The sequence below is a fragment of the Sminthopsis crassicaudata genome, chromosome 4 (genome assembly GCF_048593235.1).
Source record: "Sminthopsis crassicaudata isolate SCR6 chromosome 4, ASM4859323v1, whole genome shotgun sequence".
Taxonomy (NCBI): Eukaryota; Metazoa; Chordata; class Mammalia; order Dasyuromorphia; family Dasyuridae; genus Sminthopsis; species Sminthopsis crassicaudata.
Window position 1 is genome coordinate 59,286,747 of NC_133620.1, and position 27,907 is coordinate 59,314,653.

At 34.9% G+C, this 27,907-nt stretch overlaps 1 protein-coding gene across 1 annotated transcript; it reads left to right on the forward strand.

Annotated features, from left to right (window-relative positions):
• The first annotated feature begins 289 nt into the window (after positions 1 to 289).
• Positions 290 to 27,901, forward strand: LOC141540543 (dimethylaniline monooxygenase [N-oxide-forming] 4-like). Its single transcript, XM_074264633.1, has 9 exons — positions 290 to 648; positions 1,939 to 2,156; positions 3,477 to 3,665; positions 5,605 to 5,767; positions 12,092 to 12,234; positions 17,359 to 17,558; positions 19,921 to 20,273; positions 22,258 to 22,327; positions 27,363 to 27,901. The coding sequence occupies exons 2-9, from the start codon at positions 2,025 to 2,027 to the stop codon at positions 27,793 to 27,795; spliced, it is 1,683 nt and encodes a 560-aa protein (XP_074120734.1). The 5' UTR covers positions 290 to 648; positions 1,939 to 2,024; the 3' UTR covers positions 27,796 to 27,901.
• Positions 27,902 to 27,907: the final 6 nt, after the last annotated feature.

The following is a 27,907-nucleotide window of genomic DNA, read 5'->3' on the forward strand; positions in this document are numbered from 1 at the left end:
AAAATGAAATGAATGCAGAGCAACAAAAATGTATTGTATACAAAAACAATTGTATTCCTAAGATAATTAGAGAGATCCTCAGAAAAGACAGGTCCTCCAAGGGCTGAGGTATGGCATGAGTGAAATGTAGACACCTCCAGGCCTACTCCACTGAATACACAAATAGCTGGGAAGCAAGTTAAGGCACAAGACACTTCACTTAACTGAAAGGCCTCAAGATATTTCACAACATGGAAATATTGCCTTTTTTGGGTTCTTGAAAATCATGTGACCTAAGAGTTTAGGAGGTGAGAGGGGAAGGGAAGAAGGAACAGAGAAACAAACAGAGTCAGAAAGAATTGGACTGATAAGAGAGACTGAAAAAGTTTATTTCATCATGTCCAAAGGTCTCCTGACTTTTGAAATCTTATCATTTGATCCTCTTGTAATGAAGAAGTATAATCAAAAAGCTGCAAGAAAATTCTTCTGATAGACCAATTTCACTTTCAAGAGCTTTTCATTCTGGTAGATTTCCAGTTATGACCAAAAAAAGGCTCAATTTTTAATATTTTGCTTTAACTAAGTATAAGTATTTGGCTTCTGGATTTTAAAGAAAAGTGATTTAAAAAAAGAGAGATAGCAGCAGATCATCTACTTTATGCTAACAAGGTAAGCTTACTGAGGCACTGTGAATAAATGTTTACATTGTTTGGTTTGATTATATAGTGGTTTGCTTTTTTAATATCTGGTCTCTTAGGCAAGAAAACAGCAATTATGATTTGGACTGCTCAGTTTTAACTTATTCTGCACATCAGGGTTATAGCAGGAAATAGAGAATTTCACTAACAGGTGAAAACACAATAGGAAATCATTGTCAAAATATTCATCTGGAAAGAATGTCTGAGTGAAATCACAGAATCAGGATTTCTGCCATTCTCTAGTCACTATAGGGTCCTATTTTTCTCTCTAGAGTTCTTATGGTGTTTACACTTGGGATAAGTGTCTCTGCTGGGCTTAGTTGGGTTCCAAATGTCTGCTCTTCTCTGTGACCCTTCTCTCAAAAACTGGAATTAATTTTCTCTGAATCCCCACTAAGCTTTCTCTGATGCCATATAATGTTTAGTTGTCTCCTTGCTGCCTGTGTATTTGCAGTTGCCTAGAGAGAATGTATCCCAGTTTCCTGTGTTCCCTGTCCATGTGCCTCAAATATCATTGTGTTCTGGGACCACTTTTCACAAGGAAACTGAGTCCCTCAAATTATACTCACAAGGGGGTCCAAAAAAAAAAAAAAAAAGCAATACAAGGACATTCTCAAGGTCTCTCTTAAGAACTTTAGTATCAATTGTATGACATGAGAGATAATAGCACAGGACTACCCAGCATGGTATGCTTTCATTCGAGAAGGTGCTGTGCTCTGTGAGCAAAGCAGAATTGAATTAGCTCAGAAGAATTGTGAGATGCTCAAAATTAGAGATTCTACCCTAAATGTTCATTTGTATTCATTATTTGTGTGTGACCTATGGCAAAGCATTCTGAGCTCCTATTGGTCTGATCAGCCACAGATACATTGTAATTGGTCTCTTTACATAGTAATGCCATTTTGGTCCTCATTGAGTATGAAAGATAAAAACCTACCAAATGCTGATAGACTTACTTATGTTTTTAAAGAGTCTCCAAAAGAATTATAAATGATACTATCTCTTTCAGTTCAGAAAAAGGTCCCTCACATTTGGTTAAGGCATAATTTAGTAAAGTTAACATATCTTTGTACTCATTAACAAGTTATTGACTCATTCATTCCATTATCTGATTCCACTTTCTTTTATTAGAAGGATAATTAATTCGTTATCTGATTCCACTTTCTTTTATTAGAGGATAATTAATTATGTTATCTGATTCCACTTTCTTTTATTAGAAGGATAATTAATTCTGTTATCTGATTCCACTTTCTTTTCTTAGGAGGGAAATCCCATTGTGATATTGGGAAATATTGTGATAAAAACTCCTTTGTTTTCTTGGACGAAGAAGTCTTACTTAACGAGATCATGGCCAAACAAGTAGCAATCATTGGAGCTGGTGTGAGTGGTCTGATCTCTATCAAATGCTGTTTGGAAGAGGGACTGGAGCCCATATGTTTTGAGAGAAGTGATGACATTGGGGGTTTATGGAAATTTATTGTGAGTATATGGTTTCCCTGAGGCTCCTCCCTGAGATTTAATAGGTTAATACATTTCTGATCATGCAGGATTGTGTCTACTTTGAACCCTATAAATGAAGGTGCTTGTTTGTACCAGTCTATAAAAATAAGTCTGACTCTTAAATCTGTCACTTACTAGCTAACTGGAGAATTGACCTTTCCAGGGTTCAGTTTCCTTATCTTAAAAGGAAGTGACTGGACTATGTAATATCTAAAGGGTCTTCTAACTCTAGCATTCTTTGATTTGGGGATTCAATACAACAGTAAGTTTAGTATGAAAGAACAAGTAAATGAATAAGTGGCATTAAAAAAAAAAAAAAAAAAAAACTAAGGAGATCCCATGAAGTAATAATAGATGCATAAAATCCCAAAGGAGGGAGATGATAGTTAATATTTAACAATAGCTAATCTTCCATCCAACAGTTAAACCCTAGAGTTAATCTTCACTGGACAGACCAAATCTGTAATATTATTTGCAAACCTCTGCTATTAGCCAGGCATTCCAGTCATCAGACTTTCCTTTGCTCAGTGCCTCATCAGACATGGGATGGGGAATTGAGCAGACTGGGATCTCCTTGGAGACAGAGTAGCAGCAATGTTAGTAATAACAATAATTATAAATTAATATTTTATCTAGATTTTATGCAGAGGTTTGGGCAACTAGGTGACATATTAGAGTATGTAATGGACCTAGATCTAGGAAGACTCATCTTCTTCAGTTCAAGTCTGCTCTCAGATACTTCCTAGCTGTGTCACCCTGAGCAAGTCACTTAACTCTGTTTGCACCTGTAAAATGAGCTGGAGAAGGAAGTGGCAAGCTGCTTCAGTATATTTGCCAAAAAAACTCCCAATGGGGTCACAAAGACTCAGACATGGCTGAAATGACTGAACAATACTAATTATATGTTAATACTAATAATAGCTAGTACATATATAGTGCTTTAAGTTTTGCAAAGTGCTTTACAGTTATTATTTTATTTGATCCTCACAATTCTGGGAGATAAATTCTACTATTATTCCTCATTTTACATATGAGGAAACTGAAGCAGAAAGTGACCGAATAACTTTTTCCAGAGCCATGTAATTAGAAAGTATCTGAGAAAGGAAATGAACTCAGGGTTTCCTAACTCCATGGACAATGTTCTATACTGTATCGCCTCATGTAATACACAAACTTCAAGACTTATAAAGTATTTGGATTATAACAAGTCTATAATATAAGAAAAAATTCACACAAATATTCCAGGAGGCAATACTGAATTCTGCTCTCTCTCTCTAAAAGTTGACTTTCCCATTCCAGGAAACCTCTGGACATGGAAAGACTCAAGTCTACAAATCTGTGGTGACCAATATCACCAAGGAGATGAGCTGTTTCAGTGACTTCCCCTTCCAGGAAGATTATCCCAATTATATGAACCAAGCAAAGTTTTTGGTATATCTTCGCTCCTATGCTAAGCACTTTGACCTTCTGAAATACATTCACTTAAAGGTAAGAAACCTTAGGATGCTGAGGACTGAAGGAACAGATATTACTCCTGTTAGCAGGGCAACCAGCTCGTGGAAAGGAAAAATCTGAGGGAGGTCCTTCCAGAATCTCTCTCCATATAAAAGAAGCAAAGAGGACAAAAGGGAAGATGCTTCTCTCAGATTTCTCGTAGGATTCGTGCTCAAACTGAATCATTTCTCACCTCCTCTTATTAATTCTTTCCCCCCAGAAACCAAGAGTATATATCCAAAGCAGACATTTCCCAACACATCCTCTCTCTCTTGATTTGTTTTTCCTTTTTTGCTTGCTAGACCAGAGTTTTAAACTTTTTGCATCTGCAACCCCTTTTCACCTGAGAAATTTTTCCACAACCCCAAGTATATAGATATAAAAAAGATACACCCATCAAACATTTAGTGATAATAAATCACAAAAAAAATTGATTTTTAAAATAATCCTTTGATATATATACAATTTTACAACTTAATAAAAATGACAGCAAATTTGCATACTAAGAGGTAGATGTGCTTGTTTATTTTTACATAAAGAATTAAATCTTGGTGGAATATTCGATACTATAGTACACAGAGTATTCAGAAATCTTTTACTGTTGTCTGATTTTTCACAATCCTCCTCCCCATTCAGTTACTTACAGTTTAAGAAATTTAAACTTTGGTGTAGAGAACTGAGCACTGAATTCAGAGTCAGAGGATGTGGTTTCAAATTCCAACTCAACTATTTTCTGCCCCTGTAACTTTGTACAAGTCACTTGACCTCAGTTTCCTTATCTATAAAATGACATCCTCTAAAATTCCTTCAGTTAGAAATCTATGATCCTATTTATAAATCTTTTCAATCAATACAAGATATCTTTGGTAGTAAACTGGAAGAGATACTTGTCCTAGGAAATTGACAAAGACCTCTCCCTTCAGACTTTCAGACAGAACATGCTAGGATTTAGAAGAGTTAAAATCAAGGCTATTAGAATCAGGTAAACTGAGAGGCTTTGGAAATTTACTTCATCCACTAAGTCACCAGGCTATACTAATGAGTAGGGAGAGATTTATTTTGATTTCTTTTTTTTTTTTTTTTCAGTAAAATGTCTATGGGAGTTGCACAATTGTTAAAATACTAAAATATGGGTCAGCTAAATATCTCAGTGTCCTGGAGTCAAGATGATCTGAGTTCAAGTCCAGATTGAGACCCTTACCAGCTGTGACCCTGGGCTTAAAACAGTAGGAAGGAAGGAAGGAAGGAAGGAAGGAAGGAAGGAAGGAAGGAAGGAAGGAAGGAAGGAAGGAAGGAAGGAAGGAAGGAAGGAAGGAAGGAAGGAAGGAAGGAAGGAAGGAAGGAAGGAAGGAAGGAAGGAAGGAAGGAAGGAAGGGAGGAAGGGAGGAAGGAAGGAAGGAAGGAAGAAAATGGAGAAAAAGAAAAAGTTTATAAAAACATATGCATAAGGAAAAGTGCTGATAAATGTTTAACAACTGACTCATGTTTAAAAATTTACTCTTCCTCCAAAAAAAAAAAGGATATATTTTTAAGTTTAATCTGCATTACATTTTCTCCATTAGTTTCTTATGTCTAGATAATAAAACAATGTCAAACTCTAATTTGCAGCAGTTGCCAATTTCCTAAGTCTAAATGGTCACACTGAAAATTTAATATTTAGAAGAGATAGTACAAGATGCTTGCAGTACCACCTTTCCAGTAAATCCCGATTTTTTTTTTACTGAATCCTTGAAGGCATGAGATATTTACATGTATCCATCTCTCAATGTTGCTGTTCTAATACATTTTCCCTCTCTAGAACATTTAAGATTTTGATGGATATTATGACTAGATAACATCAGTCAATCTCACGTTTGGCACTTTCTTTGGTATCAATCCCAGTGTTTCGTCCTCAGTTCTTACAGGAAGAAGGTGTTTCTATGCTTCCTTTCAGACAACTGTGCACAGTGTGACAAAGTGTCCAGACTTCTCTGCTACTGGCCAGTGGGAGGTGGTGACAGAGAAAGAGGGGAAGCAAGATACAGCTGTCTTTGATGCAGTCATGATCTGCACGGGGCTTTTGTTGAATCCTCACTTCCCTCTACAATCCTTCCCTGGTAAGTTAATTAGTGTGGTCTGAACAGAGGCTACTCTGCCAGGCTTTTTTAGAGAAAAGCATTTCATTCACAAATATTTTAACCATTGTCATAAGCAACTCCAGAGGCATCAAAAACCTCCTGCAGGGTACACGTATCCACAATATTTCCAAATACTGCTTGAATCAGACTAAAATGTAAAATTGGGATATGTTTTACAAAATAAATACCAACAACAGAACATATATAATGTTAATATGTGCTATAGCAGGATTCTGGGGTATGGTTTAATGGCCCATTTCTATTTGACACCACTGATCCATCACAAAATGAAGATAAAATGTACCTGTAAGGACTTGCAAAAGAATCAATTGTCATTTAAATGTAAGACACCTCTGGTAGTCATCATCATCATTAGAATAGTAGTAATTGTAGGAATAATAACAATATTAATAATTCAGAAGCTCTGAATCTTTCCTATTCCCAGGGTATTTGTCTATCATGGTGGACCTCTTTAGCCAAACAGACCAAGCAGGAGAGGGCAGTTCTCTACAGGAAAGATTCTCATTCTGTATATATCACAGTTATGTAGGTAAAAAGAGTAATTATTGAGTTGTAGGAAAATGTATTAATTATTTCACTGTTTGAATCTAACCTAACATGGCAAAAAATCAGACTTAAATTGCTTGGACATCAAATTAGTTTAATGTTTAACTTAGGACTCCAGGTTATGCTGACTCCAAAAAACTTCAAAGAGCCAAAGACTGATACTTGGAATTTCTAATTTCCTAGAAATAGATTTTAATTAATCTAGGCAAAATGTAATTAATGAAGGTAAATTATTTGGAAACATTACATGTCAATCAATGAGATGCTTATTTCTTTTCTTTAAATCTATACTACAAACAGCAGATGGCCAAGTAACTAGACATGGAGTTGGGAAGACCTGTATTCAAACTCTACTTCCAATACTACTTAGCTGTATGATTCTTCACAAATCATCCACCTCTCTGAGTCTCATCTATATTTCCTTATTTCTTCACCTATAAAAATAGCAGTTATAATAATGTCTGTGGTACCTATCACATTGAGTTGTTATGAAGCTCTAAATAGATAATGTACTTTGAACATTTATACGTGTTTTGTAAGTATGAGAAAGTCAGTAGGGATTGTAGACAGAGTGCTGAATGTGGGATCAGGAAGACTTGTATTTTGATCCCACCTCACATGCATTAGTTGTATGATTGGGCAAGTGACTTAAACTCTTGGGGCCCTCGGTTTCCTTATCTGCCTGCCTCACAAAGTGATCATGAAGATCAGAGAAGATAATGGATTAAAAGTGCTTTGTAAACTTGAAAGCACTATACAGTTGTGAATTATAATTATTATACTGTAGTAATGATATGTTAAATAAATGATTTTCTTTTTGGAGCTTTTAGAGAAAGTTTTTCTAATTCTTTCTCTGAGAATTCCTCTTTGGGCCCCAAAGCCCTACAAAGAGTACCTTTGCAACTTTACAGAATTATTTTATTAGTTTTTAACATTGCCCCTTTTTCATATAGGCAGTGCTTAGACTATTTCTCCTCTTTGAGAATAACTGGCCAATGATGCTAAGTCAACATCTACACACTATCAACAGAATCTTTTAAAATTTGTCAGGTTCTTTTTTTAAAAAAAACTATCAGCTTAGTCAAAAGACAAAAAAACATGGGGGATAGAAAACTATCCCTCAAATCAGAAACACTTGCATTCAAGCCTTGCCACTCACATACAATAATGGCAAGACCTGGAAAACACTTAATATTTCATATCCCATTAAATGGCTGATTTAACAACCTGCTCACCAATTCAGAGAGTTTTCACAAAGAGAGTTCTAGATCAGAGGAGAGGGATCTGAACCAAAAGGGGAAAAAAAAGTAATCAAATTTCCTTTGACAAATTCTTTATAATTTAATCCAATCTGCAAGATGTGGTTTATTTTCCCCCCTCACTGAAGTAGGCAGTTGTTTTGAATATACTGATTAAAGGAACTGTTTAGTGATAACATTATCATTAGACTCAGAGAGTTCCTTATTCAATCTGTGTTTCATAATAAAAGTTCATATTACATAGCACTTTACCATTTATAACATGCTTTTTCACAACTCCCTGGTGAGGTGATTGGTTGATTAATGGGGTAAATATTGTTTTTCCCATTTCACAGATGAGAAAACTGAGTTCAGAGAGGATAATTAACTTGCCCATAGTCCTTGGATTACTACAAAAAGAACTGAAGCTAGAACTCAAACCTAGCCAGTTCTTGTGATTCTAAATTCTATATGATTTTCCTCACACCACACTATCTCATGTGAAATTTAAAATAATTAGGTTAGAGAGGATTCTGGTAAGATGGTGGAATAGGTCAGAAAATTTGCAGCTCTCCAAATTTCCTCCACAAAAAAATAACGAACATTGCCTCAGAACAGCCAGAATAAATACCGGTAAAACATTTGTTCTTCTAAGACAATTTGAGAAGACTCCAAGAAAAACCTGATCTCCTGTGGCTGAGGTTGTGTATGAGTAAAGTGCAAACATTTCCTGGTGACTGTGCAGAATTCACAAACAAGTCCTGGAGACAGCTGGATGGAGAGGCAGCCTTGGCCTTAGAAACTTTCATTTTGCAAACTGTGTTGTAGTCTACTGCCAAGTAGGGGAAGAGTGAAAGACCTTCTGCTGTGGAGGAATGCCAAGCACAGCTGTGCTAACCAGAAGTACCTCAAGCTAGGCTATAGGAGAAGGGCTAAAATACACCTGGGAGTGCAGCAGTGAGGGATGAGGACCCTGATGGCTATGGGCATTTGCAGGACAGCAGAGTCCCTGATTTCAATTCCAGAGTAGAAAGGACAACTGTAGGTTATAGCCACTGCAGTGAGTAAAAATCATTTACAGGACAGTGTGACTGGGGGCCTTATCTATGGCTTTGGAGTAGAGAGGTAAGCCCAAGATTCAACCCTGAAACACACCTCAGAAAATAACAATAAGGACATGAGACTTGGGGCATCATTCTCCATACTTGGGACTACAACTTCATTATAACAAATGCTTCTAAAAATAAAATAAAACTAAACAAATAAACAAAAATGAGTAAGCAAAGAAGAAAGAACCCAATTATAGATCATTACTATGGGGATAGAAATATGGATCCTATCCAGAGAAATATAATAGAACTTAAAAAAGGCACCCCCTTTTCAATGAGAAATGTCAACTGATCCTAAACACAAGGGGTTCTAAGAACTTTAATAAACTTTGATTTATTGAAATAAAGAACTTTTAAAAAATAAAATGAGAGATTAGGGAGAAATTAGGAAAAAATAAGAGCAATCCCAAGAAAATTATGAGAAGAAGGCCTCCCAGTTTGACATAGAAAATCAAACACGCAAAAAAAATAACTCCTTGAAAACTAAAATTGGGCAAGGGAAAGCTAATGACAGTCTAAGACACCAAGAAATCATTTTTAAAATCCAAAGAATGAAAAGTAGAAAAGAAAATGAAAAATTCATGAAAAAAATTGATCTGAAGAACAGATAAAGAAGAAATAATATTAGAATAGTCAAACTACCTGAAAATTATAATAAAAATAACCTTGATACAATATGACAAGAAATTATCAAGGAAAAGTGAACATGAAAACAAAGAAAAAATAGAAACAAAAATCCAACAATCACCACCTGAAAAAGATCCTGGGAAGGAATCTTACAGGAATATCATATCTAACTTTTAAAATGTGGAGAAAATATCAGAAAAAAAATTTTTATATCATGGAATTACACCCAAGACCTACCAAGTATTATATTGAAGAAGTGTAGGTCTTGGAATACTATATTCCACAAAGCAAAATAGCTGGGGTGACAACCAAGGGTAACATCCAGGAAAATTAAATATAATCCTGGATGAAAAAAAAAAAATGTGCTTAATGTACTAAAAGATTTTCAAGTCTTTGTGACAAAAATCCCAGAACTTAAGAGGAAAATAAACATATAATATCGAGAAATATAAAGTAAACATTGAAGACCAATTATGAAGTATTCAGCAAAGTTGAATGATTTACTTCACATATGTGAAAATATTAGTGGTACTCTTATGATTGTTGTTATTTGGGTAGTTTGAAAGAAAGGCTTGGGCTAATCTGCCCAAGCTAATCTGAGTATGATGAGCAAAACTGTAGGAGAGATAAAAAAAAGAATGATCATTATATAAATGAGGGATAAAAGGAAGAGTTGATACAGAAAAAGCTATTAAAGGGGAAGTAGTGCTGAAACCTTACTCTCATTGGGAATGGATTAAAGAAGGAAGTGTGTGTGTGTGTGTGTGTGTGTGTGTGTGTGTATGTGTATCATATATAAAAGTATATGTCAGAGAAAGACAGAGAAAGAGACAGAGAGAAGGGTATAAAAGTCTTCTAAATTCAGAAGGAAATAGGAGACCAAGAAGTATGGTGGAAGGAGAGGATAAGGGAGATATTCTTAGAGGGGTGAGGGGTTGAGAAATAGAAAGGCTAGTGAGTGAATAAAAGTAAAGTAGAAGCATGAAGAAAGACAAGGTAAATAGGATAAATGGGATGAATTTACCCATAAAATGGAAATGGATAGCATATTGAAAATTTGAATTCAATAATATGTTTCTTTTAGTAAATATTATAAAAATGAGACACATACACAAAGATAAAAATAAAGGGCACAAGTAGAATTTATTATGTAAAAACAAGAAAGGATAGTAATCGTGAGCTTACACAAAGTTAAAATTAAAATACATTTAATCAAAAGTGAAAACAGAGAAATTACACTGTCAGAAATATTATTCAATATGGATTCAGACCATTTAAAATACCTTCACAGTATATAATACCTGAGTGTATACCTACCAAAACAGATACAGGAGCTATATGAATATAAATATAAAACATGTTTTATATGAATAAACTCAAATCTAAATAATTGAAGTAGTATTAATTGTTCTTTGATAGATAAAGCCAATATAATTTTTAAATGACAATTTTATCTAAATAACCTATTTATTCCATTTTATCCCAATTAAATTCCTGAAAAAATTATTTGTTTTCTGCTTTAGAATAAAATAATAATAAAGTTCATTTGGAAGAACAAACGGTCAGAAACTTTAAAAAAACAGGAAAAAAAAGATGTAAAGAAAGAAGACTCAGCAGTATCAGATCTTAAACTATATTATAAAGGAAAATACTGTTGAAGTATTAAAAGGATAATTTCAATTACTTTAAATCAAAATTTTCTTGTATAACTAAAACCTATGTAGCTGAGAATAGAAGGAATGTAGAAAATTGGGAGGAAATTTTCATAGACAGTCAGATAGCATGTGATTTTATTGGACTACTGCAGTAGTGCACAGCAGAGAACAAAAGAAAACCACCAGGGAAGCACAGTTGGGCAGCTTTGAAAACAATGTATAGTTTTTATTACTTAAGTTTTCTTGAAATGGAAATTTATTATTTTATATTGAACCCTCTATCATTATTTACTCTGTACATGGCAACATTTTTTTTCTTTTCTCATTCTGTATTTAAGTTTACATTTTTAAAAATTAGTTTCAAAGATAGTCTATAAATTGAAAATATGTGATATTTATATTTTGATAGCTCTCATAACTTTAATAATGTAGAAATTCCTTTGGTAGAATAATTAAACTAGGAAGTCACTTTCCACCCCATCCTCAGCAGTGGATACACAATTTGAGCTCCTTCACCATCCAGCCCTAAGTAATAGCCTCTGCAGAAGTGGCCTCATGTTGCACAGGCTCTCAATCTCTGAGACCCAGTACCCCAGCATCATAGCCTCCTCCCAGCATGATGGTATCCAAGAGTGTCTCTTCATCTATGGTTAATTTGAGGTTCAATTTAGATCTGCTTGTGCAGAAGTACTTGGGTGAAATAGAGTGCAAGGCCTGAAAGTCAGGAATCTCATCTTTCCAAGTTCAAATCTAGCCTCAGATACTTAGGAACTTTGTGATCCTGATCCTACTTAACTGTTTGGTTCCATTTTTTCATCCATAAAATGAGCTGGAGAAGGAAATGACAAACCACTCCAGTATCTTTGCCAAGAAAATCCCAAATAGGGTCAGGAAGAGTTGGATACAATAATTAGGGCCACTTAACCCAGATCTCTTTACAAGGTACTTGTCCTATTTGTGACAAAATTGCCCATTACTGCTCTATTGCACAGAATATGTATTTGATTCATCATGTCTAACCGAGTACTTTTTTGTGCCTCTGCTTGCTTCCACTGATATAATTCCCAAGCACCCTATCCTTAATTATGCCTTTTCACTTTCTCACAGGAATCAACAAATTTCAAGGACAGATCCTGCATAGTCAGCAATACAGGAGCCCAGAAGATTTTCAGGGCAAGAAGATCCTTGTAATTGGTCTTGGGAATACTGGTGGTGATCTTGCAGTAGAACTGAGTCGTGTGGCCTCTCAGGTACATTCACCTATTTATAAGCTCTCTAATTCATTTTCCTGACAAGATTTTGCTTTGGGGTTGTGAAACATACAAGATAATTGTAATTTAAGATGAATACACATGACCTAAACCCTGGAATTTCTCAAAGACACTTTTAGCTCCAAGCTTTTTGAATCATAGAAAGTCTCCACTTGCAGAATGGATATGTCTCCAAAAAGTATGTTAGAAAAGGCATTGATGCCTAGCATTAGGTAGTTTTCAGAGAAAGCTAATTTTTTCCCTACTCTCTCATTCCAAGACAAGAAAAAGATCAGAAATTTAGATTGTCCTATGAGCCTAAAAATAAACGTCCAAAAATCTGAGTTCAACTTTCAGCTTTACTACTAATACATTAGGATTTTAGAGTAAGAATTCATCTATCTAATCCTATCATTTTGCATGTACCATTGAATCTCAGAGAGGTTAAATCATTTGTCCAAGAAAGCACAAATAGTAAGTGGCAAAGCCAGAATTCTACTCAATTGTCCTGGTTCCAATTAATCCCATTTTACAACTTTGTTTCAAAGCAACAAAAATGAAGAGGGAAATCAAAGTGAAAAGATTGGACTAAATTGCTTTTAAGGTCATTTCTAGTTCTAAATATGATGATCACACTCAATTTATAATCATATATCTAGGTGATACACACAAATAAAATTATATACATACTTAAATTTCAATGTAATTCTATTAAATATTTTCCTAAATCATCATTTTATTAGTAATAGTTCTCATTTATACAGTGCTTTAATATTTACAAAAAGAGGGACAACTAGATGGTGCAGTGGATAGAGCAGCAGCTCTGAAGTCAGGAGGACCTGAGTTCAAATCTGGCCTCAGACACTTAACACTTCCTAGCTGTGTGACCCTGGGCAAGTCACTTAACCCCAGTTACCTCAGAAAAAAAAATTTACAAAAAGAAATTAAGTGCAACACCCACGTTCACACTGCTAATAGGTGTCAGGACTGGGAATCAAATCCAAGTCCCTCAACTCGAAGTTCAAACAATATTTCACTATATTTCAGAACTCTTGAGAATGAAAGGTAGAAATATTAATACTGCATACCTTAAAAGTTACATTTACTTTTATGATGCTAGACCAAAATACATACGTGTGTGTATGGACAAAAAGGGGAAATGGTAGAGGATAAAGTGTTTTCAGTTATTCCTTTTCAAGAAATCAGAAAAAAAATGTTTTGGGAGAGGAATTTGCTAGTAAATACTTAACAACCAGCTCTCTAGGGGCAAAAAAAGGTATTCAGATCACATTTTTAAGTTTAATCTGCATTATTAATATTTTTTCATCACTTTATTAAGTCTAAACAATAAATAAAGCTCTGAATTGTACCATTTGCTACAAGTTAAATGTTAACAATGAAGATTTAAGGATAAATTTCAAGCCCTCCGGATTTCCCCCACAAATAGGACAAATTTACATTTCAGAACTGGTGGTAGAATGGAAGTCCTCCAGGCATAACTCAAGAAGATCTGAAAAAAGACCCAAGACAGGATTAATTCCTGCTAAGTGAAAACACCTTCATGCCAGCTCTGCAGAAATACCATGTAGGGAGCTCTAGGGCTCGCTGGTGTGGCTGGAGCCTCTGCAGGAACCACAGATACTTTCACTTCCTGGATTGTTTTGGGATTGGAGTCTGAGTCCGGGTTGATTGGGAATGCCAGGCCCAGCTTGCTGAGACACTAGCCTGAGCAGTCACAAGTGACACTTCTGACTATGAGCACTTCCTACAGAAAGGGAATCTCTTGTTTTGGGATTCTAGGTCAGAGGGGAGAGCTGAAGTGAAGCTTGAGGCACCATTCTCCCACCCCATGGTTAGAGGTGCTTATACTAATACCTCTTATTAAAAAAAAATTAAAAAAAATGAACCATCAAAGAAAAACTTACTATGGAAACAGGATTCATCTTCAGAGAAGGACAATGAAGTAAAAACAGCTCTACCCCAAAGAGTAACATGAAATGACTTCCTGCCTAGAAAGAATTTATAAAAGAACTTAAAAAAGAATTAAAAAATCAAATGAGAAGCAATGAGGGAAAACTTTTTTTAAAAAATCTAAGAAAAACAAGAAGATTATAAGACAAAATTAACTAACTAGAAAAGGAAATACAGAGTCTCAAGGGCAAAAATAATTCTTTGAAAATTGGGATTGGGCAAGGAGAAGCCAATGAAACTATGTGTAAAGGTCTGAAACTCTTGAGTTAATGCACTGAGGTCAGACAATTGAGCACTTGAGGCTAATTACCAATTGGACAATACTCTATAACAATATGCTTGGAAAATGGCCCTTTCCACTATCTTGTCCTGGCCAAATCATTTGATGTATACAGAGAATTGTGGGAGGGACTAGGTGGTGGAGTGAGACTAGCCAGGGTCACTTCGGGGCAGGAGAGGAAGAGGTGAGGGCGAAGAAATCCTACTCATCCATTTCCCTTGACTTCTATTTCTAAAGAACAAGTATAAAGACTTTTGCTTATCCTGACTCCAGCTGATTCTAAGGTATCCAGGGTGCTAATGTGGTCATCACACTATGAGAAACCAAGAAATAACAAAACAGATTATAAAGAATGGAAAAAATAGAACATAATGTGAAATATTTTATAAGAAAAACAACAGATCTGGAGAACATATCAGGAAGAGAAAACATAAGAATTAGATTCCTGAAAATTGTGACTAAAATAAAGAACCTTGATGCAAATAATGCAATAAATAATCCAAGAAAACTGTCCTGGGTGATATAATATGAGGGGAAAGTAGAAATAGAAAAAAATTTACTGGTCACCTCACTAATATTATTGCCAAATTTTGAAATTCCTAGATAAAAGAGAAAAATTTGCAAGAAACAAACAAACAAAAAATTCAAATATGCTAGAGCTACAATTAGAACTGTACAGGACTTAACAGTAGCCACAATAAAAGACCTCAAGTCCTGCAATCACGTCTACCAGCAATCAAAAGAACTAGGCTTGCAGGCAAAAATATCATACTCAGCAAAATTATCTACTGAATGAGAAAAATATGAACAATGAACTTACAGATTTTCAGGACTTTATATCAATCAAACCATAACTTAATACAAAATTTAACATATAAGTGCCAATCTCAAAGATCAATTTCAAGGAACTCAACATAGACAAATTGTTTATTTTTTTACATGAGAAATGTGTGCCATATTTTTAAGACTGACAAATAATATGGTAGCTCAAAAGAAAGACTAGGCAGAGTTAAGGTAAAAATAGTAATCATGTTATACAAATGAGGTGCAAAAGAAGAATAAACACAGAAGCATTAGAGGGGAGAGAACTGATAGTTCTGAAAACTGTGGGGTTGGGTCAAATAAAATCTATACAGAAATAAGGCAGGAGGAATGGACCAACAGGGAAGCAAAAGGTAAGAGAAGTTAAGGGAGAGATACATGGGGGAGGGAGGTTAAGTAATAGTAAGGCAAGTTAAGGAGCAAAATTAAAGCAGAGAGTCAGCTGCGATAGAAAAGCTGTATGTCTTTAATTGGGGGAGGAGGTGTATGCATGTAAGTGTATGTATATGTTTATAGCTGTAGATACAGTAATAGATTAGATATGGATAACTACATAAATATATCTTTTCCTAAAGATAGCCTGTTTGGGGGAAGGGAGCATGAAAGGGGAAAAAAGGATAAAGTAAAAAAGGTGCATAGCTGAGAAAAAAAAAATTTACAAAGAAGTTAGAAAAGATGGATACTCATAAATAGAATTTCTTCTACTAATATATGTGTATATATACACACTCTCTTGAACTGGTAATTTGTTATTTTATATATATATTATATTCTATATAATTACTTATAATATATTATACATAAAATATAAATATATCTATATTATTATATGTCATATATAATTATATATAATAAAATAAATAAATATATATGTTGAGGTTTTTTTTTCTTTTTGGCTAGGCAATGAGGGTTAAGTGACTTGCACAGGGTCACACAACTAGAAGTGTTAAATGTCAAAATCAGATTTGAACTCAGTGCCTCCTAATCTCAAGGTTGGTGCTCCATCCACTATACGACCTTGCTGCCCCATTATTACATATTTTTAATCCTCCCTGATGTTCTGCTAGATACATAACAATGCTATCTTTTGTTTTATTTTATTTCATATTTCTTTTTTCTTTTTTCCTTTTTCTTAATTTTTAAATAAAATAATTTTTAAATGAAAATTTAATAATCAAGTCTTACCAGCTGTTACCAGTTGATTCCAACATTTCTGTGGATAACAAACTGAACCTATTTTCATTGCTATAAGTGATTTCTAGACGAGGAAGCAATCCCTAACAATTCAGGGTCAGATTCTTCTTCTTCTTTGAGTCTTTTAGAATGCTAAGAAGTTAGAGGACCTGCCTGGATTCACACAGCCAACAACATATGTCATGGACAGAATTTCAAACCCAGATCTTATTGGATCCAGTGTCAGTTCTCTCCTTTCTATGCCTTGGCTGTCTTTTGTCAAATAAACATTATTTGTAAAGTAACAATGAAGGACAGCAAGATGGCATAATGGATATAGCTCCGACCATGGAGTCAGTAGGATATGAGTTCAAATTTGACCTCAGATAGTTGACATTTGCTAGTTGAGTTACTCTAGGCAATTAATTTAATCCCAATTGCCTCATAAATAATAATAACAATAGGAATAAGTCTCAAAACTCATCTGTTCATCTTTGTATCAGTCTTTCAATCTTACTTCCTTCTTTATTTATTTCAAATTGTATCTAAATTGGTATAATTCATAGAAGTTGCCTAGAAAACACTTTAAGAGATCATCTAGTCTGACCGTCTTTGATTGAAGAAATAGAAGGTCAGGGGCTCAGGATGGATGAATTATTTACCCAAGATTACACAGGCAGTAAATAGCCATTGGAAGATTCTGAACTCAAGTACTCTATTTGCAGTCCTTGTACTCTGTGGAATTACCTCTCATTCGAGGAAATTTTAATATGACTTCTAAAATATAAAAGCTTTCAAAGACAAACTACTGTATGGATTATATGTGGAGGAGTAATAAGAAATAACGGATACTTTATCCACCATTCCTTACCTTTTAGGTATTTCTCAGTACCAGAAGTGGTGCCTGGGTCATTAGCCGTCTTTCTAAAGATGGCTACCCTTCTCTTATGATCATTCTAACAAGATTTAATCAGGTGATTTCATGTATGCTGCCTTCATCAATGAGAAACTGGATTATGAGGAAACAACTTTCAAAATGGTTTAACCACAAGAATTATGGACTGGCTGTTCCTAAGGGGTAATCATTTTAATATAGAAAAATTTATTTGTAGAAAATTTTGAAGTAGCATGACATAATGGGAAATTAAAATTTATATTAAATATCAATACTTTCATGATGCTACTATAATTATATTGATCAAAAATACTTGGAGTCAAAAGCCTTTAGGGATCAAAAACTTTAAAAGGCTGATTGGGAAGTTTAGAAGGATGGGTGCCAGGAGAATGATTGTTGGCTTCATATTAAATTGGAAAATCAAGGAATTTAAATTTTCCTTAAAAAGCACTAAGATACATTGATTCTAGAAGTAATATATGTACGCAAACCAAAAAATTATATATCCCTTGGTAATTAACAGGTATCAAAAATAAAATAAGGGAAATCAAATATTATTAGGAAGGCAATATAGTACAGAGCTAACTGGAGTAAAAAGATGAATGTTCATTTCCTTTAACCTTAACTCCTTGGTCTTGATTTCTTCATTTATAAAATGAGGAATTTAAATCAGATTGCCTTTAAGGTCCCTTATACTTCTAGATCTATGATCCTATAAATAGAACTGAATAAAGAAAGTATGAATTTCTAAGAAATTATCTAGTTAAATAGCCAACTATTTCTAATGAGCTCTGTATCACCCAAATGAGAATACCATCAAAGAAAATGGGAACATTTTAAAGAATGACTTTTATTCTGTGGCTTCAGCCCTATTCATATGGTCATCATATCTTCAAAATCATAATGGTAATAAAAGGGAAAGCATCATTACATATACATTTTTAAAGAACAATGATTTCAATGTAAATCAGTCATATGGTAAATAACTGTCAGTCAGTTATTTTAAAATATATAGTACAAAAGATAAATGTGTGTTTTTATTTTTCTTTAAAGGATTTCATTTAGACTTATTTTATTTCCAATCAGACTCTACTTCTGCCTGGTTTTGTTTTCATCATCAGGACCTAAACAGATATTCAGTTAGCTAATCTTTGGGAAGAGGTTGCATTATCTCTTTAAGAAATATACGACTAAAGTGGATGCCTGTCAGTTGGGGAATGGCTGAATTAATTATGGTATATGAATATAATGAAATATTATTGTCCTATAAGAAATGATCAGCAGGATGATTTCAGAAAGAAACTTATATGAACTGATGCTAAGTGAAGTGAGAACCAAGAAAACATTGTACACAGTAACAAGATTATGTAATGGACTTTTCAACAATGAGATGATCCAAGCCAATTCCAATGGACTTGTGATGGAGAGAGCCTTTTGCATTTAGAAAGAGGACCATGAGGACTGAATGTGGATCACAACATAGTATTTTTTCCTTTTTTGTTGTTGTTGTTGTTTGCTTGCTTATGTTGTTCTTTCTCATATTTCCCCCTTTGATCTGTTTTTTCTTGTGCAGCAGGTAGAGAGACAAATTTAGAAAACAAGATTTTTGCAAGAGTGAATGTTGAAAACTTTCTTTGCATGTATTTTGAAAAATAAAAAGCTATTATAAAAACAATTTTTAAAAGAAATATATAGTTATTCCTTCCACATCACAGGAATTAGGCATATAGTACCTCAGTGATCTGGAAAATCCACATAAAATTTTTTGGCCTTCCTTTCATACCAGAGGAGAAATCTGAATTTTTTTTCTTTTTCTTTTCTTTCTTTTTTTTTTTCCTGAGGCAATTGGGGTTAAAGACTTGCCCAGGGTCATACAACTACGAAGTATTAAGTGTCTTAGACCAGATTTGAACTCAGTTCTCCTGACTTCAGAGCTGGTGCTCTATCCACTACACCACCTAGCTGCCCCCTTATTTTTCTTTTATAGGGTATTAATAGTATCTTATTGGAAAATGTGGGTTAGATGTTTGATCATAGGCTTGGTGTTGTCTGCTGACCTTCATGTATTATCTGCAGCTTCTACAAAATTCCCCCAAATTCCCATTTAATTTCTCATACCAATATGCAAGTTTATGATAGGGAAAGTCATGATGCAGAAGGGATAACTATATCCCCGGAGAGGGATTTTGTTTCTAAACTTGTAATGAACAAAGTTCTGAAGGTTTACTGCTGGAAGTAGGAAAAGAAAAGTTAGAAACATTCATCTTAGCCTATAAAAAGTTTACTGGATTGATTATTCATACAGATTTCACTACATATTATATAGAGAGAGAATATAATATTCTCATACAGATAAGCAACTTAACATAGATTTTCATAAATAAGTGTTTTACTCTCATCTAGTGCTTAGCACAGTTCCCCAAGACTTAGTAGAGTGCCTGGCACATAGTAGGTACTTAATGAACATTTATTGATTGATTGATTGACCTATATACAAAATCAGTAAGTGGGCTTTTTTTTTCATTTCTCTGTTACCATACTAAAGGCGAATACCAAATTTTATTATAAATGATGAACTGCCAAGCTGTATCCTTTGTGGTAATATCATTATTAAGGCCAATGTGGAAGAGTTTACAGAAACCTCTGCTATTTTTGAAGATGGGACAGTAGAAGAGAACATTGATGTGGCGATTTTTGCTACAGGATTCACATTCTCTTTTCCCTTCCTTGAAGAACCTACAAGAAGTCTATGCAAAAATAAGATCTACCTATACAAATATGTGTTTCCTTCAAACCTGGAAAAGCCAACAATGGCTGTCATGGGCCATATCAGACTTAAAGGAGCACTCTTTCCAGGAATAGAACTCCAAGGAAGATGGGCTACAAGAGTCTTCAAGGGTAAAGATATTCTCTTACATTTCAAAAACTCTTTAAAATTACCTAATTCCATGTGCAGCTAGGTGGTGCAGTGGATAGAGCCCCAGCCCTGAAGTTGGGAGGATCTGAGTTCAAATGTGACCTTAGATACCTAATACTTCCTGGCTGTGTGATCCTGGGCAAGTCATTTAACCCCAATTGCCTTAGCAAAAAAAAAAAAAAAAAAATTCTCTAATTCTACCTAGTAATCACCCCTTTCCTGACTATCCAAATCTAAATATATTTTGGGGTCCAAAAATATAGAGAGAATATATAGAATCTTCACAAGCTATGGCCAAGTAATATTTTTCATTTTAAAAAGTCCTTACATAAAATCTTTGAAGCAATATGAGTTTTCTGTAGGCCATTATCTTGGCAAATTGTATGTTTTTATAATCCAGAATAGTTTTAAATGATTTTTTGGAATCTGTGTGATGCATGGGTCTGAGAAGAGAGGTAGGTATGTTTTGTATCTATAACTGTAGAAATGAGATCTTTGGTAGAAACCTAAGGCAGTTCTGACTGTTTTTAGAAAGAGACAGGGTAATACAGTGAGAAGAATACTGGATATGGAGTGAAACGAACTGGATTTCTATCCTGACTCTGGGCTTTAACATGAAATCCTAGATTTAAGAGTTAGAAGAGATCTTAAAGTAATAAAATCCAATCCCTACATTTTATGGATGAAAACACAGAGTCCCAGAGAACTGAAATTACCTGTTCAGATTCACACATCTACAAAGTATATGAGCTGGTATTTGAGTCTTCTTAATTTCAAGTCCAGCCCATTTTAATGTCCTTTGTCATTCTTGTGTAAGCTGGAGTAAATCACTTCATCTCATTGGACTTTAATTTTGAGACTAAAAAAAACTGGACTAGATGATCTTGAAGGTCCTTTCCATTTCTAAATCTATGATCCTAAGATTTTCTATTCCTTAGACTTGATCAAGATCAAAGTTCATAATAGCAATGAGAAGTCAGATGGGGATGAATAGAATCTAAAGACTAGACAATGAAGACAGTATAGGACAGGTGAAAAAAGAAGGTCCCAAAAAGCAAGTATTAGAAGGAAGTTTGGGCAGGTGATTGATGTTTTACAAAAGTGAAGCTTTAAATGGAAAGTTGGGCAAAGTGATGTTAAGTGTCAGGGCATAGCCAATAATAATCAGCAAGAGATTGTGTTGTCAGGGGAGAGCAGGCAAATAAATTGCATCCAGGTATTTCTGCTAGCAAATAGCAGACACACAGGGAACCAAATAAAGTAGACTAGCTAGCCCATAATCCTGAAAAAGATTCTTCATTACCAAACAAGGACTCAAAAATGAGACTGGAATAAAAGATGGAAGATATTGATCATGATTATACTATCCAAGGCGAGAAGAGTCCAGGAAAATGAAGTCAGGGTATAAATCATAACAGGACCAGTTTATGGGATCATCTGATTTGCCTATTAAAAGTAATTATATTTAACATGGAGAAAAAACAATTGTCTTTGGAATCATTGTTTGATTTCAACTCCTACTTATGGTGTCTATTAAATCTTATGACAAGTGTTTTAACCTCTCTAAGTCCCAGTTTCCTCATCTATAAAGTGAGGGGATTAGATTATATCCCTTTTAAGGGTCCTTAAATCCATGGCATTATTTTATAATCAATGTTAACTATTGCACAAACTTTAGGGATAATAGTTGTATGGCCCATGTTTTGCATGATCTAAGAAATATTAAAACATAAGGCTTCTAGTATTGACTAAATTTCTGTTACAGAGATTTTATACGAAAACACAGGGAAGAGTCATCCAGGATGAGGAAATATGAATAGTTGTGACCTACCATAGTAAAAGGAATGACCACATTGATGCGATTTACTGATTCATTAAAGTATTCAAGTCTAGTACCTTTAGCAGACATGCTCTGGGCAACTGTGTACAATTAAGGAAAAGTCATGTATTTTATTCTTGTCATAGGATTATGTAAGATACCTCCAACAAATCAACTGATGGCAGAGGCTACTAAGAAGGAGCAGCTTATTAAAAGGTATGAATTAAAAGTTATGAATTCAGTGAAATAAAGGATTTTCAAATGTTTGCGATGAAAAACCAGAACTAAATGGAAAATTTGATTTTAAAATATAGGACTCTGGAAAAATATAAGGAGGTAATCAGAAAAGTGATATCATAGGATCTTAATAAGGTTTATCTGTTTACATTCCTACTTGGGAGGATGATACTTGTAACTGATTAGAACTTTCTCATTATTATGGCAATTAGAAAATATATAGACAGAGCGCAAGTGTGAGTTGATTATGAAAGAATAATATCTTTTTAAATTATAAAATTAGGGGGTGAGAGAGGAATATCCTGGGAGAAAGGGAAAGGGAGAAGTGGAATGGTACAAATTATCTGCCATAAAAAAAGAGACAAGAAAAAACTTTTACAGTGGAGAGGGAAAGGGGGAGAAGGTGAGAAAGTAAGCCTTATTTTCATCAGAATTGGCTCAAAGAGGATGAAACATACCTATGGGGGTATGAAGGTCTAAACTGCCTGGAAGAAAAATGGGAGGGAAATGGGATATGAGAAGAGAGGGAGGATGATGGAGGAAAGGGCATATTAGGGGAGGGAGTGGTCAATACCAAAACACTTTTGGGGAGGGACAGGGTGAAAGGAAAGAATAAATAGGAGGAAATACAGTTAGCTGTTGTTGTAGGAAGAGTTTCTAAGCAAGCTTCTCTGATAGGGCCTCATTTCCCAAACATGAGAACTGAGTCAAATTTATAAAAAATAAGATTCATGCCCCAACTAATGAATGATCAAAAAGACATAATCTGTGCCCAAAGGCTATAAATTCATGCACATCCTTTGACCTAACAACATCACTACTTGGCATGAATACCAAAATAGATTCAAAAATACAAAAAGAAAACATGTATACATGTACACATATGTACAAAAAATATTCACAACAGTTATCTTCTCAGGGAGAAGAATTGGAAATTGAGGGGATACCCAACAGTTGGGGAATGAATCACTCAAAAATTTTAGAAGCAAATGTAATTTTTGTTTGTTTGTTTTGAATATAACTTGGGGGAAAATATTAAAAAAGAAACACGAAAAGAAAACCCCAAATGGTGCCACAGAGAATTGAACATAATTGAAATGACTGAACAACAATAACAACGTTTACTACAAGATGCTTTCAAAGGATATGTGAGCAAATTCTGAGGGACAGACTTTCCACTTACAGAAGTCATTGTGAGTTGCCAGCAACTGCCAGCAGTCAGCAGTTTGGAATCTCAGTGTACCCAAGACTAGAGAGGCCTTAGGTAAAACATACCTGGAACATTATATTCAGTCCTGACCAATATATTTAAGATAAAATGTGGATAAAATAGAGAATAGCCAGAAAAGAACATCCAGGAGGGTGAAGAATCACAAGACTGCATGTATGATTTTCACTTGAAGGCAGTAGGGATATTTTAGTCTTAGGAAAAAGAGATCTAGAGAGAAAGTAAATTGTGATTTAACTTATAAAACTATGAAATAAGAGCAGGCACACTTATTCTGACATATAACTAAAATGCCCTAACAGCAAAGCTGAGATAGTTTCCTCTGATTCAGTATACATTACCAGGATGTAATTTTTGGTTAATGTAGGATACAGTTTGCAAATTATTGTCCTTTGATTTTTGAGAGAGTTTATATGTGACTTCTAGGTTCTCCTTAACAATCTTACTTCCCGGTATTGCTGGGTTATACTGGCTACTTGTGAACTGATTACACTGACTGGTGGCAAGGGAATGGTCAGAAGGACTAAAACAAGATACATTTTTAACAGTGAAAGTGATAGCTGTTTTTAAGGATTTGAAGGGCTGTCATGTGAGAAAAGGATTAGATTCTAGGCTTCGAAAGACAGAACTGATTCTACTGGTAGAAGACAAAAAAAAAGTAAATTTAAATTTAATATAAGAGAAAGCTTCCTAATATTTAGGGCTATCCAAGAATAGAATAAGCTTCCATAGGAGGAAGGGAAAGAAAAGAAAACATGTATTTTTTAACTATCTACTATGTATCAGGCACTGTGTGAAATGCTTTGCAAGAATAATTTCATTTACTCCTTTTAACCCTAAAAAGTAGGTACTATTATTATCATTATTTTATAGTTAAGAAAATGGAGGTAAATAGATGTTGGCCCAGACAGAGCTAGTAAGTATGTAAGGCCAAATTTGAGCTCAGGTTCTTTCCTTATTCCAGAACCAGTGCTCTATCCACTGCATCACCCAGCCACCCTGGTTCTCCTCCATGGAGAGCTTCAAGAAAAGACTAGATGTTGTTGTTGTTGTTGTTGCCATCACTAGTCATCTTGACCTTTGTCTTGCCACTGGATTTTGATACAGCTCTGCCTTACATAAGTCCAATTTACACTTGTGATATCATTGGTCCTCTTAGAGAACAAAGAGCGAACAGGAAAAAGAAGAGGAAAATAAAGGAGGGGAAAAGGAATGGGAAGAAGAAGAGGAAGTAGCAGTATTCTCCAAATTCTGTTCAAATTGATAGGTTGGAACAAGATTGTACGATGATCAATTCTGATGGATGTAGCTCTTTTTAACAATGAGATGATTCAGGCCTGTTCCAATTATCTTATAATGATGAGAGCCAACGACACCCAGAGAGGACTGTGGAAACTGAGAGTGAATCATAACATAGTATTTGATTCTTTGTGTTGTGTGGTTTGCTTGAATTTTATTTTCTTTCTCATTTTTTATCAGATTTTTCTTGGGTAGCAAGATAACTGTATAAATATGTATGCCTATTTTGAATTTAACATATATATTTTACCATGTTTAACATATATTGGATTACATGCCATCTAGGGAAGGGAATGGGGATAAGGGAGAGGAAATTGGAACACAAGATTTTTCAAGGGTCAATGTTGAAAAAAATCTCCTCGTATATGTTTTGAAAATAAAAAAACTTCATTTAAAAAAACCCAAACTGATAGGTTGGGTCCCCAGATCGCAGTTACTAGTACTCTCAGCTAGCACAGGAAAGACAATTATTACAAAACCTTTTCCTAAGGACCTAGTTCACTCCTTCCCAAAAATGCATGCAACATCCATGGGGGAAGTAAGTTTAAACTTAGATGACAATATGTAGTACACATGTAAGAAATATGTATGACAAGTTTAACGCATATCACCTACTGTGAAAGTCTTTCTCTCTGTATAGAGGCCTCTTATAGAAGCCTTGTTGTTGTTACTATTGCTTTTTCTCCTTCATTCTCAAAGAGAATCAATGCCTACTTGTAAGGCATTATAAATAATAAATAAATAAATAATAAATAAAACCTAACACACTCTTCCCTACAACTACAATCATTTCTTCCCTTGTACTCCCACTAACCCCCATGTTCATCACACTAACATAACTAAGAACTACAAGACTTTATCTTGCATCACTGGAACATGCAAATCAAGCACTTTAATTAAGCTAAGCTCTCACCTAAGCCTTGGCAGTACTTAAACAATTCAACATAATATATACTTCAAAGCCAATCTAAAGGCTTAGAGTATAAATTCCTTAAAGGGAGAGACTATTATTCATTTCATCTATGTTCAAATTCTCTCTCTGACATACTAGTTCTGTAACCCTCAAAAAAATCACTTAATTTCTCAGTAACCTAGGCAACTTTCCAACAAATGTAGAGAAATTACATATCCACATTGATGGGGTTGGGAGGGGAGAGTTTCTTTATATAGACATTCCCTATGTTTATGAAATCACAGGACTTTCCCCTATCCAGTATTTTTATTTGCCCTATATATACTCAGTGCCTTGAACTTATTAAGTGGTTTAAAAATACTTGTTGGGTACATTGTTATTTTATGGCAAGGATTCTTGTGAGTGTATGGGTAGAATTAAGTGGCTTCTGAGATCCTTTGTAATACCCAAATCTTGTATTTTACAAAGCAACTGATTCTAAAATTAAGATCCATTCCATTTTCTAAATTCTTGTGTTTTTTACTAAAGAAAATCTAGCAAGATTTGAATTAATATTTTCCCCACTAAAAGAGAATTCTTGATTTATTTGAAATTAAATAAAAAATCAGTATTTGGAATTCAAAAATACCCATCAAACCCATACTTTGGTTTTTCTAGGAAGTCTTATTCTTCTTTTTGATGATGATTGCACATAGGTTTATGTCTACAGGGTCTGTGCCACAGTTTTCTTTTATTTTACTGACTCAGTTTCCCTAATGGTCCTGCCTCAGTTTCCCTGAATTGTTCTGCCTAGGTTTCTCTGGTTGCAACCCCCCTTTTCTGCCCAATGAAACTGAGATGACTAGGGCTGTGGAGATCTGACATTCCAGAAGATAAGACTTCAGATGTCCTATCTTAGATATCTAATTGGCATTGTTTATACCTCTAAGTCCAGACTTCCTGGCTTTAAGGGGGACACCTTCGTAACTCCCAGTTTGTAAAAATGTATGGTGCTACCCCCACAACCTGTCAGAATGGATTGATGGTCCTTGCCTGGAAATTCCCGCTCTCAGTGTCCTGACTCTGCCCCTGCCTTTTGTCTACCTGAGTTTAGAGTCATATATATGTCATTGAGAACTCACATTTGCTGCTGGATGTTTTGGATATCAGCCCTGGGGGCATCATGCCCCCAGCACAATCTCTCCCTCTCAGAAATCCAAATACAATATTTAAAACTCTCTAATATCTACCTTGCTTCAGTTTATCTGGCATTACACAGGAAGAATTAGTTTCTACTTCATGTTTACAGTGGTTGAATTTCCTCTCATACTGAATTCAGATTCCTAAACCAGCACTTGAAATTGCTCTAAAGAGATTAACCTCTTTGCCATTTTCTCTCCTACACTCTACCTGTCCCCATTTCTCAAAATAAAATTTTCTTCTTACTCTCTCCAACAAAACAAAACCAACTTATCTATTTTTCCCCAAGAAAAACATCCTCTTCATGTTTTGGTTCTTGGATAAAACAAGTTGAGAAGTTTGGGGAGGAACGGAGAAATGACAAAAGATTTACCATTTTCCTTCTTTTCACTAAGGGGCATCATTATGGATCCCACCAAAGAGAAAATGGACTATATCACCTATTTGGATGAACTTGCTATATGCATAGGAGCAAAGCCCAGCATTTTATCCCTCTTCCTTAAGGATCCTAGGCTGGGAAAGGAAGTTTTCTTTGGTCCCTGCACTTCTTATCAGTACAGGCTGACAGGACCTGGGAAATGGGATGGAGCCAGAAATGCGATCTTGACTCAATGGGACCGGACCCTCAAGCCCTTACAAACTCGAATTGTTGCTGATGTTTCTGAGTCTTGTGCTGTGCCTCATTGGCTAAAGATCTGGGGTGGAGCATCTGTACTGTTTTTTGCTATTTTGATTGCTTACAAATCTTCACTTCGTGTAAGGTTGGCAAGAGTCGGTGAACTAGGGAATAGACTTTCCACTTACTTTGCCAGTAGTTTGCAAGTGTAAGTAACATCTACACAACAAGAATTCTCTTCTACTTCCTCTCCTGTCTACTTCCTATAACCTTTACCTCAGGGCAAGAAGTTTATAGAATGGTCCCAGAATAAAGAGCCCTGGG